The 19,260-nt window shown below is 36.8% G+C and overlaps 1 protein-coding gene across 1 annotated transcript; it reads right to left on the reverse strand.

Annotated features, from left to right (window-relative positions):
- Positions 1 to 1,457: 1,457 nt before the first annotated feature.
- Positions 1,458 to 8,126, reverse strand: LOC139720661 (uncharacterized). Its single transcript, XM_071632017.1, has 6 exons — positions 7,964 to 8,126; positions 5,889 to 6,080; positions 4,488 to 4,817; positions 3,610 to 3,885; positions 2,798 to 3,097; positions 1,458 to 1,591 (listed from the first exon to the last, which is right to left on the reverse strand). The coding sequence occupies exons 1-6, from the start codon at positions 8,124 to 8,126 to the stop codon at positions 1,458 to 1,460; spliced, it is 1,395 nt and encodes a 464-aa protein (XP_071488118.1).
- Between the last annotated feature and the right edge of the window lie 11,134 nt (positions 8,127 to 19,260).

The following is a 19,260-nucleotide window of genomic DNA, read 5'->3' on the forward strand; positions in this document are numbered from 1 at the left end:
GGTGAACTAAGCAGAGGAATCACTTTGAATAAAGTTTTGTGAAAATAACTGGAAATGCAGGGGACCATCTTCATTAGCAGAGACTATAAAGATGAGGATGAGGATGAGGATGTCCTCAGGTAATGTTGCAACATAAAATAACTACATTGTATATCATAACTATCATCTTCATTTCGTTTAAAGTCACTTCAATTGACGTAGCAATCACTGATGAGCAATAACTCTATTTCAAAAACTACAGATGAGACATAATGATATGGATGACTTCAAAGTGAGTTAAAATACAAAGTGTACAAAATTACGATCCTTCAATCGAAGGAAATCTTGCTGCCATGCTTCCACAGCTTTGACCCTCGCAGTGTGGCATACCTGCAGGAAAATGTCATTAAAACGTTTTTGTAATCTTTGTTTCGGATGAAAACAGGATATATTGTCCCAAAAAAGAAAGAAAAAAAAAGAAGACAGATGTGATTTCAACAAGAAGAAATTTGTCTATATGAGGAAGGCAGGTGATACCAGGTAACGTAATTATAGTATTTGAGGCACTATAATTGCCATAGGAAAGTGAATCACAAGAAAGGCAGTAAATATACAATGTCAATGAGAAAATATGTGATGAGTCTAAAAAAATGGACGGTATAGTGTATCTAACAGCTTTTAATGCAATGAGATAAAAGACAGTGATGAAATATACCACCAGAAACAAAAGCTTGCTGTTCTCTATCAGTTATTATTGTCTCTATGATTAAATACATTTACAAAGCATGATACTCAGAAGAGCCCAGGATGTCAAGCCAACAAGTGTAAGTTTTCCTATGAAAGTTAATATTCTATCATTTTTTTTTCCATAAAGACTTTCAACTTGTCATCTGGGTCTCTCGTAATTCTATCTAGGTGATGACTCAGAGTAAGGTTTCCAAGGAGTACAAAAGTTTCTTAACAAACACTGACAAATACCAACACACTAATATACTATGTTAATATGATGGCAAATAGTATTGAAAATAGTTTAAAGGTTCAGTTTATCTTTGGGAGCAGTGATTTTCAAAATGTTCAAGATAACACATTTTTATGCATATGCGTAGGTCTGTTGTACCACAAAAATCCTACCATATGAAATGTTTGCAATAAAGCACTGATAAAGCCTGCCTAAAATATAAGGAGATATCAGTATTTTTCTCAATAACCGTAACTGTAGACGCTTTAGTCCGGAAGTATTTTCATTATAACTATTGTTCACATTTTGTATATTTATCAATACTAAGTATCGATTTTTTTTTTTTACAGCGGTTGTTTCTATCCCTGACTCATATTCTACAACTACTTTAAAGCACTAAAGCGTGGTTTTTGTTTCATCTGCAAATGGTGAATTATCCTTTTAACATCCAACTTGATCACTCTGTCAAAGCAAGAATACTGTATAATTTTCATTATCACTGTGTACCAACTCACCTCAATCAGAAGACATTCTTTCTCTTCATGAGAACCGTGAAGCAGGTGATGATGGAGAGGATGAAAATGACGACGAGAAGAGCGTACGTGGTCGACGATTTCTGGAGGGCCCCTCGATGAGGGCTCGCTATTGGACCTCCTATCGATAAAGCATCAATGGAGAACGGTGTCGTGTGCTCCTTGCCGCCTTCCTGGTTTACTCTCCTACCATTTCCTCATTAGAGCGTCATTTGTAACTCGGACATTTTTCTTTTCATTTTTCTTCATTCATTTCGGCAGAACGAGATACCACCGACCTAAACGCTATAAACAGTATAATTCGTTACGAACAGCGCCCAGACACATTCTTTGGTGACTCACTTTTAATTTGATTTGTTGATTTAATGTTTCTCCCTAACTCAATATTTTTGGCAAAGCGTTGCAGCTTACCGGTTTACAGAAAGAAAAATAAAAAAATGAAACAGTCGTATTGTTCACATTAAGTATACGTCGATCAAATTTAACCTCTTAAAAGCACAGGACTTCAATTCATTTATTTTATTTCATTCTCATTTTTCTTCCAACAAAACATAACACAACGTAAATCAGGAATTCTATCATAAGCATAAATACATAATAAAGTACGAAAAATGAACGATAGTCAACAAACTAATAAAGATAAATTTTGTATACATACCGGAAAATACACATACAAAGTTATGTTTAGAAGGGGAAAGGGGGAACTGAGAGGTCCATTAAAAAGCAATGCTTGTAGATTGTGGACCACTCGAGAATTTCTTCGAAAATACTTGCTGCAATTACAAGTACATAACACAAAAATAACTAAGACAAAATGAAACAAGCAACAGAGACACAACGACATTACATGACTAAACTGAGGGGGATACGATTGAAAGAAATGGGACAAAAACAAAATTAAGGGAAGAAAGGAAAGGAAAGAAAGAAAGAAAGAGAATGCCTACACGCTGAACAAGAGAAACAGAGGAGGGGATTGAGGAGTTACTTCGGACTTAAATTGCTGTGTCTAACAGCCAGAGGACAGTGTCATCGCTTGTTTGTAGTTTTTCACTGATAGCCCTCTAGCGCCCTCTACTCCTTGTGTCTCTGTGATGTCGGATTATCATCTCCTTTATGTACTCCATGAAGTGACTACGAGATTTCTGACCCCCATCATGATAATCAAATCTATAAGAAGTGACATACAGCTTATGGTTAGACGGTTAAGCAGACGGCACTTTCCTTCCCTAATATGGTGACGGGATCACTTTTTAGCCCATATGCATACACACTTTGTGCTTTATAGGCCAAGAAGTTTAAGAAGGAAAGCTCTTGTTATTTAACATACCACCAGGAGTTTCTTCCCGGCAATGCTCCATCCATGACAACGTGTCTCCAATTCCGTTGGTCGCAGAACACGTGACATTGATGCAGCCATCGGGGAGTGGAGACAGGATCGCTGAGGCACAGCTGGAGGAGGACAAGTTGTCGTTATCAGCTGTAATGGTGTATGTGTGGAGATGTGGGTAAGGCTGGTCAGAGAGGTCAACATGACAGGTGATGATTAGAGTTACCAAGTTTCCTTCACCTCTGATTTCCGTCGTCTGGATCGTAAGGATGTTGCTACCAGGCTGTTCGGGACCCGGTTCTAGATGGAGATAGAATAGCCAAAAAGGAAAGGGGAAAATGTAAGATTTACCAGACACCGTGCCAGAGAAGAGCTGGGATAGAAGGTTCCTTTTTATACTCTCAACATGCCGTGACCTAACAACAACACAAAACGAGATAATATCTGTAGATTAGATGTTGACTGTTGGGAACTTAAGTTCACACAGTATGTAGTCGTTCTGGTCTTAGTACTTTTCTAGTCAAAGGTGTCATAACACAATGTTGTTATATTGTCAAAAGTTTGACTTCACAGCAAACTCACGAGTACCATATAAATTCTGACGTATGCAGAACGACTGTTGATGAATCGTACTTAACAATGTGAAACCTCTTTAAAAATACACCTCACAACAAGAGTTACTGCAAACTGTAATTTATAGTTTATTTTTTTTTGGATATACTAAAAAACCGAAGAACGAAAACACTGTAAACCTTTCAAAATTAGAATTGCTTTCATTTTACTGTTCGACTTACAAAGTGTTTTGTATTTACCTGACTGTGTGGGACAGTAAGTCTTGGTCGCTTCGGTCTCTCCGTATCCATTTATACCTGTACACACAACATTGATGCATTCGTTGGGTCGAGGGTCTATCGTCACTGTAAGAGAAGCTGACTCGGAAATGACGCTATCGTCGACTGCAATGAGGTACGTGTTGATTGGTGGAAAGGGTTGGTCTTCTGGATCCACGTGACAAGAAATGACGAGGCTTCGTTGGTCATCCCCCCTGGTTTCAAACTCGACGCTGATGATTCCTTGTGATGGCTTATCTGTTGGATATGATTATTGTTATGTATTGATCAACATCGTGCATATACATGTAACAAATGCAATTTGTATGGAAACTTGATAAATAAATGAAATGAAATGTCCAACAGTGGGAAATAAAGATGGAGGATACAGGGGGGAGGTTACTGTTAAAGTTGAAATGTTGTCACTTTAGATGGAAGGAAAGGAGGTCAAATATGGTTTTAAAATAATGCACGAGGTTGACCTTGACTTCCAGACGTTCAGTAAGGACGTGTTTTTTGTTTTGTTTTGTTTTGTTTTGTTTGTTTTGGGGGGTTTTTTGGTACTAAATGAAGCAAAGACCAGCAGTTTACCAAGGTTATTACCATGACTGACAACAGGGTTCGTGGTGATAGTGACATTTGAGCTGGCTGTGCTGGCTTTACTTTATGACACCATGGTGAAAAGAACGAAGGATGCTTTATCAATGCGATATGCTTTCAGTTTGATTTCACATACTGAGTATAGACATCGATCGATGACAGCATGAGTGAAAATGTATACTAGAGCTCGTTCGCTGGTAATAAACGGACTGCTAAAAACGTGCCTCACATTGTACTTCTTTGTATTAAAAACTGGTTACCTCGAGGACAGTGTGTGAGAGTGGTTGAGGTCGTTCCAATCCCGTTCGTCGCGGAGCACGTGAGTTCGATGCAGGCGTTGGGGCGCGGTGAGAGGATGGCTGAGGCGCAGCTTGATGACGATAAAGTTGTAGTCTCAGTCCCGATGGTGTAGGTGTGGAGGTACGGGGACGGCTGATCGGTGAAGTTCACGTGACAGGATATGACCAGATTAACCAGGTTATCCTCGCCTCTGATCTCTACAGCATTGATGGATAAGATGTTCTCTCGTGGAGGGGTACCGGGACTTGGAGTGATACATGGAGTGACGGACCGGGGTACATCGACACCACCTGTTGATTCATGTTAAGTGTAACTGCACATTACGATTAAGACTTGCCAGGCAAAGCTAACAGCCGACATCAAGTGTAGTCCAATCATATCCTTTCATACCATATCATATTATATCATATCATATCATATCATATCATATCATATCATATCATATCATATCATATCATATCATATCATATCATAATCATGTCATAAAAGCACAAAGACCTCAAATTGGAAGACATGTTATTGATATGGGAGTCTCGTGGTGATAAGTACAGCTATACAGAAATGCACGTTTCAAAAAATTTACGAATCAAAGATTTGTATAGGATTCCGTCTCGATTGAGTCTTCAGATCTTAGCCCATGACAATGTTTGCTTAACAACAGCAAATCATAATTTATGAACGACATATATATAGGTAGATTTATTTTTGGCAGTTATTTTTCCTTTGTGACAGTAGGCCTAATATTCCTTGTTGAAAAAGAAATAGCAATCGCACATTAATGTTTAGTGTCGTATCTATATTTTTGCAATGATGCTCTAGGGTCATGTGGTCTGCTGTAGGGTGTACAAGTATTTGAATATGTGTGTTTTCCGGATCCACAAGATGAAAATAGTATAATGGGTATGATACAGAACAAGCAGACAATATCCTTCAGCTTACTACATTACCAATGAAATACTGGTACTCGATGAAACCAGCATACCCGCATCACTTGCGGCAAACGTTTCATTCAAGCACGGACAAACACAAACATATAGTTGCCCTTTTAAGATCGATAATATTAACTGAGATATCATTTTACACGAAAATAAAAAACAAGATATTGACATTTTCGGAGCTACACTACAATTTCCACAAGAATTTCATGCACGGTATTACGTTTCATTGCCATCATCATAGTTCCACTATGAAAAATGCACATTTATCTGGTACACAAATTTTTGATTAGTAGAAAAACGGGGAGATGGACCTATACTTGCATTTATCTGTTATTCCACCAACATATGAAATGAAATAGTGCTTATTACACACTGATACCGTAATTGTAGTGCCTGCATTAATATCAAATTTGTTAAATTCACCTGTAACTTCGAGAGTGGCAGAACGCACAACACCGTAAACATGACACTGAAGTATATCACCGTTGTTTGCTGTCGTTGGGGTGAATGTCAAACTACTCGTCATGTCGTAATAAGTAAAGCGATCAATGCCGTAACTCAGGCCTTCGTTAAAGTCCGCGTTGGCAAATCTTGCGGCAGCGGCTTCAGGATCTCCTGTACAATAAAAACATAAAACAAAAACAAACAACTTATCAAAAACAAAAAACAAAAAAAGTATTGAATACATCAGTGCATATAAGGGTATATCGAACATCATGAGATTACACTGACCATTATCACATGATATCTGCTAAATTAGAGACCATGTAATCAAAGTATTGTCAGAAAGATAGAAGGTACGATTGTGCTTTGCATTAAATCTTTTCAAGTCCCGTGATCATGCTTATTTTTTTTTGAAAAACAGCCCAATACACTAATTTGTTTTCGCAGACAATATCATAAATACTTGGTGTGCAGCTTTCTTTACAAATACCCGCTTCTTTATTATTAGAGAAAAAACAGCATGTACCCAATAACGCATGTGTGGCCATATAAGGAATCAGTATAATCAGTATAATGTAACATTTTACATGTCCATGTCAGTACCTACGGTTGTGTTAAAGGAGAAGGCCACCCAGAAAAGTTAGCCTAGCGTATAAAAGCAAAAAAAAAAAAAAATAGAGGAACAGGAAAGTCATAATTTTTTGAAGTTCTGATCAATCTAGCACAAATTTGAAATTTCGTTATGTCACACACGAGCTCACGCCCTGATTTAGTTCATTTAGTTCAGTTCATTTATTTTTCATTCTCATTTTTCTCCCAACAAAACATAAAACAGAATAAATCAGGAATTATATCGGAAGCATATACATTAGAATGTGCGAAACGAAAATTAACAAATTTAATAGAGATATACATACGCATCGGCAAAATACTAAGTTATGTTTTTTTTTTGGGGGGGGGGAATTGATTCGTCTGTACTATAAAATAAGATTTTTATTTTACATTTTGTAATTATCGTAGATGCACCATGAAAAATAATCATTTTTTTTCTAAAAGTTTCTTGCACAAAAAAATCAAATATATTTAGTAATCAGTTACGAAAAGAGAGAGGTTCTACGGAATTTTGGGCCCAGGGCAAATGGAAGGTGAGCTCACTAGCTACATTATTAAACACAGGAGTTCTTAGTTTTGTTTGATAGTTCGAGCTTACAAATCTTCAAAACTTTGTTTATCCTAAATCATAATCTAACGAAACTTTCACTACCCTGTTCCTCACATTTTCTGGTTCTTTTAAAACCGTTTTATCTATGGTGGACTTTCCCTTTAATGCCTATAATTATCGGAATGTTCCGGTAATTCACGGGTTTTCTTTTCATCTAACACAATCCGTGTTTGAGTACATGTCTCCTGTGAAATGGAGTCAGAAATACTCTTCGATCGTGTGAAAGTAATAAATCGCAATATTGCTAAATGTTATCGGTGTGGAAAGGTCGAAAACACTCAGGATTGGAACTTTGATAGGGGCTGCCAAAATTTGTAATGGTTACTCGCACTAGAAAGATTTGATTACAATTTGATATAAATGTTATGCTAAAATGACAAAATAGGCATTCAACTAGGTACATTATTTCCGTTTAACAAATAAGAGATAGACATGCCCATCAGCGATCATAATTTCCATGATTTCTGTAATTTTAGTTGAGTATCAGGTGAGAAAAAAAATAGTGTGTGACAATACTGCAATAATTACTGGTACTGTGATATAATGACAGTTGATGAGACTGTTGTGTACGAAAGTTCCAACAAGCAAAGAGAGAGAGAGAGAGAGAGAGAGAGAACAACAACGAAGAAGGCAGCGCTGTTGATCGAAAAAAGAAACACAAACAAACTGGGAGACACATGCAATACATGAAATGAACTTACGTTCGCCAGCACATCGTACGCCAACATCATTCCTGTGCCCACAACCGTATTCATGGGAGCATCCCCACGGATATCGATCGCACTCTGGAAGGGAGTTATCTGACGAGGAACAGTAAAGTCCGTCTTCTAACCAAATTGGGCCCGAACCTTGTCCGAAGTGGGCATCGGGAAGGACCGCTGCGACCGATGAGTATCCAAGCTGTCTACACACAGCGTTCCCCTCCTCATCACCCCAACCGAAGTCACACGCAGTGCCCCAGACCCCGTCACACAGTATCTCCACTCGGCCTTCATGCTCGTCAGCCCCTCCCACAAGTCTCACTGAAAAAGTACAGGAAAACATTTAGTATAATGTTGGTTATTTCTTGGATCATAAAATCTGATCGTATTCTAGTGCAACTGAAAGTGAGGTATCACCACATAAGTCGTTGGCACATCCGTAGACAATTGAAAACGCGATCTCTGCATCTCGCCTCAAAATTAAAAAAGTCTGCAGAATTTTGAATGTACAATTGCGACTTACATGAGAAGTGGAATAAGAAATCGTAACACTTTTAGCTCATATATTCTTATGAAAATGACATCAAAATGGTGCATACTGGCTCACACTAAACTATGGTAGCTGTCAAACTGTGAGCCAAGGCCTACGGAATTTGTATATTATCAATATTGATATTATTATTATTATTATTATTATTATTATTATTATTATTATTATCATTATTATTATCATCATCATCATCATCATCATTATTATTATTATCATCATCATCATTATCATCATCATCATCATTATCATCATCATTATTCATTCGGCATTACAGACATGTGTACATAGGTAAAAACAAAACACATTTGGTTCAGCATGGCAAAGATAAGACAAATTGTAACATAGAGACAAAGCACAAATGAGAGAGAGAGAAAAAAAACAACAACCTGGATTGTGACATAGAAAACAGGGCTGCCAGGGGCCAAAGGAGGTAAACTTAATTACCGTGACCCGCAGTTCTTCTACCCTACACCGCCAAAACAATGTCAAAATCTGTACATAAAATAGCACTACATTGTATCAGTCACAGTAAATTAAACATGCAGTCGTACAGGGAAAAATGAGGATATTAGGAGGGCAACATGCTGTATTCATTTGGCCTACATGACCGTCATTCTCTGAAATGATATCAAAGCTAAACCCTCTTCAAAATTGCTCTTTTAAGAACTTGTAGAGTATGTGAAATATCTCCAAATACAATATCAATTCTCTCATCTGAAGAGAAGTTTTCTCAGATTACTGGAAACATATGGATTGATGTTAGTCGTAACCAAGAAGCTTCACGCACCCAATTAGTCTGAGGCTGAAGCACCTGCTGTACTAACAGAGACTGAAGTGATTTTTTTTCAAGTTTTTATTGTTGCCCTTCAAACGAGAAGAATTAAAACACATACAACATACATGTCAATATCTCAGGTTTAGCGGTGTTAGTAGTTGTACGTATAATATAGACCGACTTGTTTACCAACCATATATTCAAATATGTTACAAAACAGCGTAGAACACCTCTAGTGTGCAATTGCTTTACACTGAAATGTTAACACTGGTTGAAAGAAATCTGACATGTCTGATTTCTGATCTTGTTTTGTTTAATTTCATTTTGATTTAATTACATACCTGCATTTTTCAAAAAGTAAATATTACATTACACACAAAAAAACCTTCCAAAAAAAAAAAGCCAACCCTATAATTGCAAAAAAAAATACATGTCACTTAAACGCAGAATATTTCACGTGTGACTTGCGCTTTTAGAACGATAAGAACGAATGCGCTTTGTTCTGTTTTGCTGTTACTAGAACACGGTGACGCTTTGTAATAATTGTTACCGGTACTTACCTCATGATCTGTAGTATGAATTGGTGGAATAGATGTATCAATATACATGCAAATACACAATCAGAACTTCCATGGATTGAGAAAAACGCAAAGTTTAACGAGCTACCCATGCGCTTGCGTGTTAGTCTGGTTCTTTGGAAGGAATCCATATTTTTCGCTGTACTCACCAGTTCTACCATCGCACGGCTGTGAGCAGTAACTTCCTCGGAATCGGTAGATTAAAATAAGTTGGTCGCTGAACGACTGCGCCCTTCTGCAAAGTCAGTGTTTCTCATTTGGTATTCTTTTATCCCTTGCCGCTCAAATGCTATTGCAATATGATTATATATCTGTTCATAAAGTTTCAGTTTTATCTTCTGGAAAGAATATGTCACATAATAACCTGGCTTTCATGTTACACATTATCTCTACATCATTATCATGAGGGATAAATGTACGTAGGAACACATTAATGTAATATCTTCACTTCCGTCCTGCACATGTAGCAGCAAACGAACTGACCAAATGTAATAAACACGAATGTCATTGGGCAACAATTTTGCAATGCGCTACACTCCTACAGGTCAATGCTGTTGAGGAAATGTGTCTGAATGGTAGTGACCAATGTCATTCTTTAACTTATTACCATTTACACAGATACAAAATTCGTCATTATGACTGAAATCATTCTAATGTCCGTCCGATTCGTCCTACAAATTCACAGTGATATGATTGAAATGCATCGACAATACTGCCTTCATTCATAAAATGAACAATAATATCCGGTAGTGCTTGTCAGTTCCACATAATGAGCAGGAATAGGAATTTTAATTCAGACATGCTTTACACGCAAACCTATGGGTTGCTAGGGCAGACAAAATGTGTTCATTTTGAATAAATTTATGGTCTTATATGATTCACATTAACTTATACCCGAGCAGAGAGGTGCTAATTACAAATTAGATGCTATCATCTTTCTGCCATACTTGTTCAAAACCAAAAAGTTGAAGACGAACAGATTTACCGGCGTCGCTATATCCCTTAGAGAGTACGCTGATGAAACTGAAGTATCTTCCTTTGGCTGCATGTTGGCTATGTGGCGACATATGTCCTCGATCGACATGATCTTCATGACAGAATGTCATGTCTTATTATTAGCTTAAACACGTTGTTAATTCATCTAACGCCGTTACAAGGAGTAGAATAGTATTTTTCAATTTTTTGCTTTGACAAAGTGAACGAGATATCCATGGAAACTGTGAAAAACCTGTATGATACTGCTTTAAAATAAAACTTAGATGTATTACGGCTTTAGCGGAAAAAGGGACAAAAAAAATCAAGATATTTCATTATTTCCACCTTTGCACGAATGGTTTCCATATCAACTACTCTTGATGGGGGACCTTTCACCAATTAGCCCAAAATTGTCGTGATTACTGAGCAGCTAATGTCTACTTTGCCTAACTACACGAACAAAAACACATCCAATATTCGCATGCACATTTATGACAGCATTCTATAACGTTAGAGAATGACGAAAATCATCGAGCTCGAAACCAGTGATAATGTCCTGTGCATTGCTTACATAAACTTCCTGCCTGGATGGCAGTATCTTTACTGGTTTACCAATGCCTCATGAAATGTACGCTGACAATTGCTAGCCAATTCTGACAGAAACAACAATTTCTTCATTTCATCCTAGGTATACCCTAAGGAGGCCGATGTTACTTGAAGCGGTTCAGTCTTCTAACTCCCGATGAAATCTTAGTCGCATGTCCTGTAAAATCTGAAGATTTCAAAGCAGTTGTCCATGAAATCAAAATTTAAGACTTTACAATAATAATCTTTACACTTGTACCGTACTCATTGAGCAATCTGGAAGGAATGGCGTATTCCCCACTTGAATGGGAGACGATTCTATCTCTTTCAACTAGCATGAGGCCAAAGTTCATTTCCGGCTCCCTTCGTTCCTTCGTCAAAAATTACCGAATTAATGAAGAGAAAGTCATTTTAAATGTGTTTGGTATGTAGTATACCAATCAGTGTAATGCCTATCATTGGATGCATCGAACACAATACTTAGCAACATGCTTCCAAATGTATGAAGCTCGTATTCAGAGGCTGGAAATAGAAATACAAGGGCATATCTCGTGTTGGCGTATACATCTCTTGACTGTGTGAGACGAACGTCTTTTGCGAGGATTTAACCAGTGCAATAATGGTCACATAGACACCACATTAAATGGGAGGAAGAAAAATCAGTCCTGAGTGTACCGGAAATGATTGTATTTTATGTACTTTATGGTTTCCATGTCAGGTAAACATTATGATTTATGTGAGGTTGATCGTAAGTAGAAATTGTTCCATGACGTTTGGTCGACTTTACTCCTATTTTCAAATTGACATCGTCCTCTCTAAATCCTCAGAGAGTCCGATGAGGGAGTGGAAAATGTCTGCCTTCGAAGCCGTACATCAGATCGAGGGTAGGTGCTTGGTATTTCAGTATTTTTTGGTTCAACGACATGAACAATTGTTTCGATATTCACACATTATCTTTTCACGGATATCCCTGACAGATTTCATGTATTTTGAATACAGTGTTGTTTTACCATGATACCGTAAATTTGATTTGAAAGAGTGTGGTGATATGTCTGTGTGAGAGTTCACTTCCGTCGCACAAAATTATGTATCGATGGTTCGGTGTTTTGATTCGGATGAGGAGCGGATATTCCATATTTATGAATCATCTCCTTTGGTTCGGGTATCCCATCTGTAAATGTAAGTGAGTGAGGAAGTTTTCATTTATTGAATACACTTTGTGTGGCTTCATCTGTACAATAATTGTAAAAAAAAAAGAAGAAAGAAGTTTACTCGCGTTCTTCAAAACACACCCCATGCTTTATAAGAAGAATTTTTACAGGAATGTGAATAGCCTTTGATCGGTGTTGATTCGTGGTTATACACGTACCTGCGTGCATTTCATTTTTCTTAAACTTCCCTTGTAATTCGTCGCTTAATCGCCGATAGTATGTAATAAGCCATTTCGCTGTATATCTCATGTGCACTCTTGGAAAATGACCTTTCCTTTTTTTTCTCTCTTTTTTGTCAGTTGGTTTGGCACTTTTCATAAACAATGAGGTGCTCCAAATGTGGAATTCTTGTTGAGACAAGGAGTGAACTTGGGTGAAGAGCAGTTAACCAGAAATGCCCTTCAAATTTATTTTTTCATTTATTTGCATTGGATGCATTGAAGAACTTTTTGTATTTTTCTTTTAAATACTAGGCTTTAATCATGTTAATGAAAACTTTGTTACTGTCAGGTGGATGTGCTTGCTAGCACCATGAACACGATTCGAAAGAATAATACATGATTGATCATTACATTACAGATGCTTTTCTCTGGAAATCAAAAAACCAACATGCCTGTTATGGTATGTGACCTTTTCTTAAGAAATATAAAGCGGCGGAGAGTTGCTGCATTCATTGGTATGCTACTGGCAATGTCACCTCAGTTTGGAAGGCAAGCAGGATATCGCGAAATTGTTGTCACGTAATGATCAGCTTTTAAAAAAAGTAATGCGTAGCTAAATATTTCACGCTAAATTTCCTTGTGCTTTTCATAGTTCAATAAAGCAAAGGTTAAGTTTCTTTGTCGCCTATACAGTGCACTCCCGATATAACGAACACGGTTATACCGAAATTTCCGGGTTTTTTTTAATGTATTTTTATTTTCATTTTTATTTGTTCAATTATAACGAAATTTCAATATTACGAAAGAAAACTGCCGGTCCCGAGGACCTCGTTATAACGGGAGTCCACTGTATATATTGCGTGAAGCATATTGTTCTTGTTATTACCTTATAACCAGTAATGCGATCTGATCCTGCTGAGTATGTCTCATTCTTCCCATGATACATATCTGTATATATATATATATATATATATATATATATATATATATATATTTAATCGTTTAATTGTCATTTAAATGAACCCACAAGCACATGACCATACCGTTGAATTTAATGTTTGTCAAAATACAATAGGAAGTCATCGTCGCACACTCGTTTCCAGGAACGTTACGACTAAATTAGGATACTATGCTCTTTGTTATCGGCGTAATGAGAACTTTAATTTTGGATTAAACCTTTTCTGGCTGATTGTATTCTTATGTGTGTGTATACCGGGTGTCCCCAAAAAGTGGAATGGTGGATTTCAGTAACTTGCGTTCTAAAAGTGATGTATTTTTTGACATTTTTAGATAGAGCATCTTTCGTAGAAGACAATGATACCAAAATCATTAAAATGACTGCATTTACATTGGTTGCCTATGTGTATAAAGGGGGATATTTTTTTTCCCGTAGACATTTATTGGCAGAATTACAGGAATTGCGTGGGTAAAGACGGCACAGAATAATAAGCGCTAAACTATGCTGTAATTGGAAAAGGTTAAAAAAAAACACCAAAAAAAAAACACAAACAAACAAAAATTAGAAATGTCACTATGGCGACTGGTAAGCCTCCGCCATAATGCATGGTTCTCCCAATGGGTCTATGTACATCTTGACAATGTATGCCGACGGTTTCACACAACTGGCTAAATATCAAAATGACAGGCTTGTCATAAATGTATTGATTGTTCACTTTCCTGGAATTAGGTTTAATTGGATGAATGACTATATTGTGTATATATACGACAGTAGGTCTTTGGGGATTTTAGGATTTTTTTCTTGACTTTTGACCCTTATATAAGTTTATGCATTGAGTAATTTCCAAGGCATGGAGAAAAAACGTAATTTCAGAATTAAATAGCGAAATCTTAGCATTTCACCTTGACCTTTGACCCTTGACCTTTGACCCCCAAATTCCTAAGATAATCACTGCTAGTCAGTACATGCATATTATGTACCAAGGTCCATGAAGATACCTTGAACCATTTCCGAGGTATGGAGAAAAAAGTGAAATTTTAACAAATTCACTTCACCTTTGACCTTTAACCTTTGACCTCATAGTCTGAAACTCTCTCTAGATAATCCTTATCGGGTAGTACATGCATACACTAAGTTCCAAGAAAATACCTTCAGGCATTGCACATAATGGGGGAAATAGTGAAATTTTGAGTATTTGACCTTGACCTTTGACCTTGAGCATGTGCAACCAAAAGTTGATAGGCACAACTTCACCCACTCATACATACACATGCCAAGTTTCACTGCGACACCTCAAACGGTTCTTTAGTAACGCTGTCCACAAAATTGATTGCGGAAGGACGGAAGGACGGACAACCCGTACACATAATGCCTCCGGCGACGATTCGTGTTGGAGGTATAAAAACAATAGATCTGACATTTGAAAAATCAGTTATAAGCCGAATATGGCAGTGACATGAAAAAAAGGAGAGTGTCAATATCCATTTATTCTATCAACGATTTCAGAAATGCCGTATTTTAGCTAATGACACGAAGAAAGAGAGTTGTTATAATTTGACAACTATTTCGTCCAAGACATCGACATTGATTCATGCTAATTTGTGTCTTTGATTCGATCTTCTTATACAAATGTACATACATTTTGTTAAACTTCATTATTATGTGCACGAGAACAAATTCTGTTTTATTTCGTCCAGCTTAAATGTCCTTGAAAAGGGAATCCCACTCGTCATCTGACGTCACGAGTTTGAAGGACGATGCGAAAATCTGGGCATCGTTCCAGGGAGAGGAAGGCGCGAAGGATGGCAGAAAATGATGCCGAAATCCAATCAGTTTTTCATGAATATCATGAAACTGTCAATAAATATAGGGACAAGTTTTATGAATTCCACACACGGTTATCGAAAGTAATGTGATCTAATACTTTAAAATATCAAGGACTTATATCCAAATTTTCTTCAGACTCTCTATAAACAATTTGTCGATCAGACTATCTACTGTACTGTTTGTTTGCACGCCATCGGTAATCTGTACGCCATTTAAGTACCAGAACACGCGTTCTGAGCCAAACACTTTATCGGCTGTACAGATAGCTGTAACTTCATGGTTTGGTGTCAGAGGGTTTGGTACTTGGAGAGTCACGCTGGTTCCACCTGAATAAGCAAATAACAAAAAAGAAAAGAAAAGTCACCTGACTTGAAATTCATTCTGTCAAAAAAAAAAGTGAATGTTCTGGTAGTGAAAAAAGAATAAACCATTCCTAGATATGAAAGTGAAAAAATATATATATATATATACATTTTTTTTTGGGGGGTTAGGATATTCTATTTCCGTTTCTGTGTAGTTTTCTGTAATTGTATAACGACATACAAATCTATACTTTAAAACAATCCTCCTATTATTAAGACGAATATTTACCTAAGACGATTGAACAGAGAGGATAAGAAGGCAATTGATATCATAAATTCATAGCTAACATATGGCTAACTTAGCCTTGTATATATGTATATATATATATATATATATATATATATATATATATATATATATTCATTTATATATATATGTATCATTACTTATAAAAAGTTGAAGCAGTTTAATGTTTATAATGTTCATAATATATCTTACCTACACGACGAATGGCGATGGAAATCATTCCTAGTAGGAATAAGTTTCGTCTATCAGTCATCATTCTCAGACGCTGGTGAAGCCTGTATAGGTGAACGATAGAAGGTAGAAAATAAGTATTCAATAACTTTGATAACAGCTCGAGATAATACATAAAAAGATTAGCATTGCCATCACTTCGTGGTGCCACGTTTGTTTGTTTTTTATACAGTTTATTGAATAGCGCTTAAAGAAACGTTACAAACTATGTGTAAGCCAGTAAACGCAGTGGTTCAAAGACAACAGAATTGCTACAGAATTTCGCTTTAGTTGAATATTCTCAACTTAACACCGATACACACTGTCAAAGACAGAGCGAAAGCTATATAATTCCACTTTCAACCTGAAAAGAAAATGCCGAATCGATTGACACAAATGATAACGATAACGCAACGCTGTTATTTGACGTTAAAGCTTTGACAATCTCGACAGCCTATGTCCGTTTTCTCTATTTATCGTCTTGTCTTTTATTCTTGTGTGTGTGCAGACCATTCGACCATCGCACTCTAATCCTGTATAAGATTGCTCCGCGTTTGCGGTTTATATTGTTTGATATCCAACTTGATATCCTAGTTCAAAACATTTGCCCAATTAACTGACATTTTACGTGAGGTAATATAAGAAATATAAGTATGTCTTACCTATTACCATCCTTTTCAATAAAAAAGCAGTCCGGGCTTTCTACGCTCATAATTTGTGGAACTATTTCATCTCTGTGCGGCATGATACAAGGATAATCACGTACTATGGTAATGTGAAGTATGTCAGTTAGATACATGAAACCCTGTTTCCTGTGTGCTTGTAACAATGACTAAACTGATGTGTCATCAATACATCCTGGTTTCAAAATTCAACACGACGTATATAATTTCTTGTTACACTGTTTACATGATAATAAAAATACTCGCGTGTATATATTTCTCATGAGAGCAGACCAATTTAAGACCCAAATTAAGGGTCACCATCTGAGAAAGTTCATAATGTATAAGCAAGTCTGATTCATATTATACTCATAAATGTGTCTGGTTGAAAAATTCTTGAGCAAAATTTTTATATGACTCTGCCAGCAACATACAAAAGATAATTTCTTTTTACATTTTACCTGACTGATTCTTTTATGCTCACAGCAAAGGTAAGAAATGTTTTGTTCCTGTGTATTTATACACAAGGACAATAGTAATTTAGAGAAAATTAATGCAATATAATGTTGTTCTCAAATTGAAAAAGGGATATACATATCTTTAATTTGCTTGATTTTCCACCGGTTGTGTCGTTGTTCATTCGTCGCGTCCATATCACGCCAACTTCCTCTTTGGATTGGCACATCAAGTCATGATCGGATATCACAAAGCACATAATGTATCCAGATTTCTGTAATATCATAATATCATGCAGTGGATTGTTATTCTTTCGTTTACCTAACAGAACACAGGAAGCAGTTCGTATTGACTTTGTCAGCAGACACGGTGTAAGAGAACCAATGAGCCATAATCTTACACCACTTGACTGACTCCCTTCCTCTCTCAAAGTTTCAAAATACATTCCACTCATCCTGTGTAAACGTCGTGAAGCGGCCCTGGATTATATACCTACTTCTACATGTACATTTTGATAGAATGTGTACAATCTATATTTCGTACGCGTCACGCATATGGGCGTTTTGATTAGGTAGTTCGGGTGAACGTCACGAGATCGACACCCTTGACGATCAAGTCATACAGCCCACGAGTCATACAGCCCACGAGTTCAACATTAAGCAAACAAGGCCCACGAGACCGACACGTTAAGCCCCGTTTTGTAATGACGAATTCTTGGGTTGATTTTACCTAGTGTCGAACTCATGGACCTTAGTTGCCTAGCGTCGAACTCAATATGGGTTGCGTGTGACTCGTGGGTTTTTTGACTCAGTACCTTTACTTTTTCGATGTTGAACTCGTAGACTGCATGTAACTCGTGGGATGATCCCATTTGACGAATTTATTTCAATCAATTCGGAAGGAATCGGGAGGAATTAATTGGGAGAGAAAGAGGAATTATTGAAGCCAATTATAGCCTCTTATGTTCCCTACCATTGGAGTCTTGTTAACTAGTCATTTCTATTAAAAAAAAAAATTTAAAAATGTCCATGCTGCATATTGAAATATTCCATATAGCAGGGCATAATGAGATGAAAGCGCTAAACCCACAACCTCGTCCGGAAATCAACAACAACAACAACAGCAGCAACAACAAGAAATGGATGAAACAGAGAGATCACCATGCTACTACTAGTACTAATACCATACTACTACTACTACTACTACTACTTCTACTGTATGCCATTACTACTACTACTACTACTACTATTACTACTACTACTATTTTTATACTATTAGTCCCTACTACTACTACTTCTACTACTACTACTACTACTACCACTCTTACTTATACTAATAGTGATAGTTTTAGTTTTGATTTGTACACATGTGCTTCATTTTTATTTTCATGTTGACGACAATGATGATTATGTTTTAAGAGGTTAGAGGTTTAGGGCTGGGGGTCGGATGGAAATCCAGGAATCTTCTAGATTTACGTTGACGTTGTATGTTTTTCAGTTTTTGAAATTAATGTAAGAACATGTTTCATAAATGAAATTAAGGGTTGGATGATTACACTGGAATTGTATAGTGTTTTTTATGTTTTGAAGTTTGATAAGGAGTTGAGTTAAGGGGTGGGGATCAGTAGTTGAGTGATAATTTTTTAATGATTGTGAAATGTGTCTTAGGGGCAACATGTGTGGGTTCACATGCCTACGGGCAATAGTAAATGTTTTTACTTTTGTGTGCCCTGACCCTCATGTAGTCTCCATTCATTTCATTTTCATTTTGTGTAACGTGTACAGTAAAGTGTATCCTTTGTAATGTTCATTCTGGTTTTTGTTTCATGTTTGTGATGTAATGATATGTATCCTATATTCTTTACCTGGTCG

Source organism: Diadema antillarum, unplaced genomic scaffold, assembly GCF_040938485.1.
Source record: "Diadema antillarum isolate AM-2024a unplaced genomic scaffold, OU_Dant_1.0 scf00000131, whole genome shotgun sequence".
Taxonomy (NCBI): Eukaryota; Metazoa; Echinodermata; class Echinoidea; order Diadematoida; family Diadematidae; genus Diadema; species Diadema antillarum.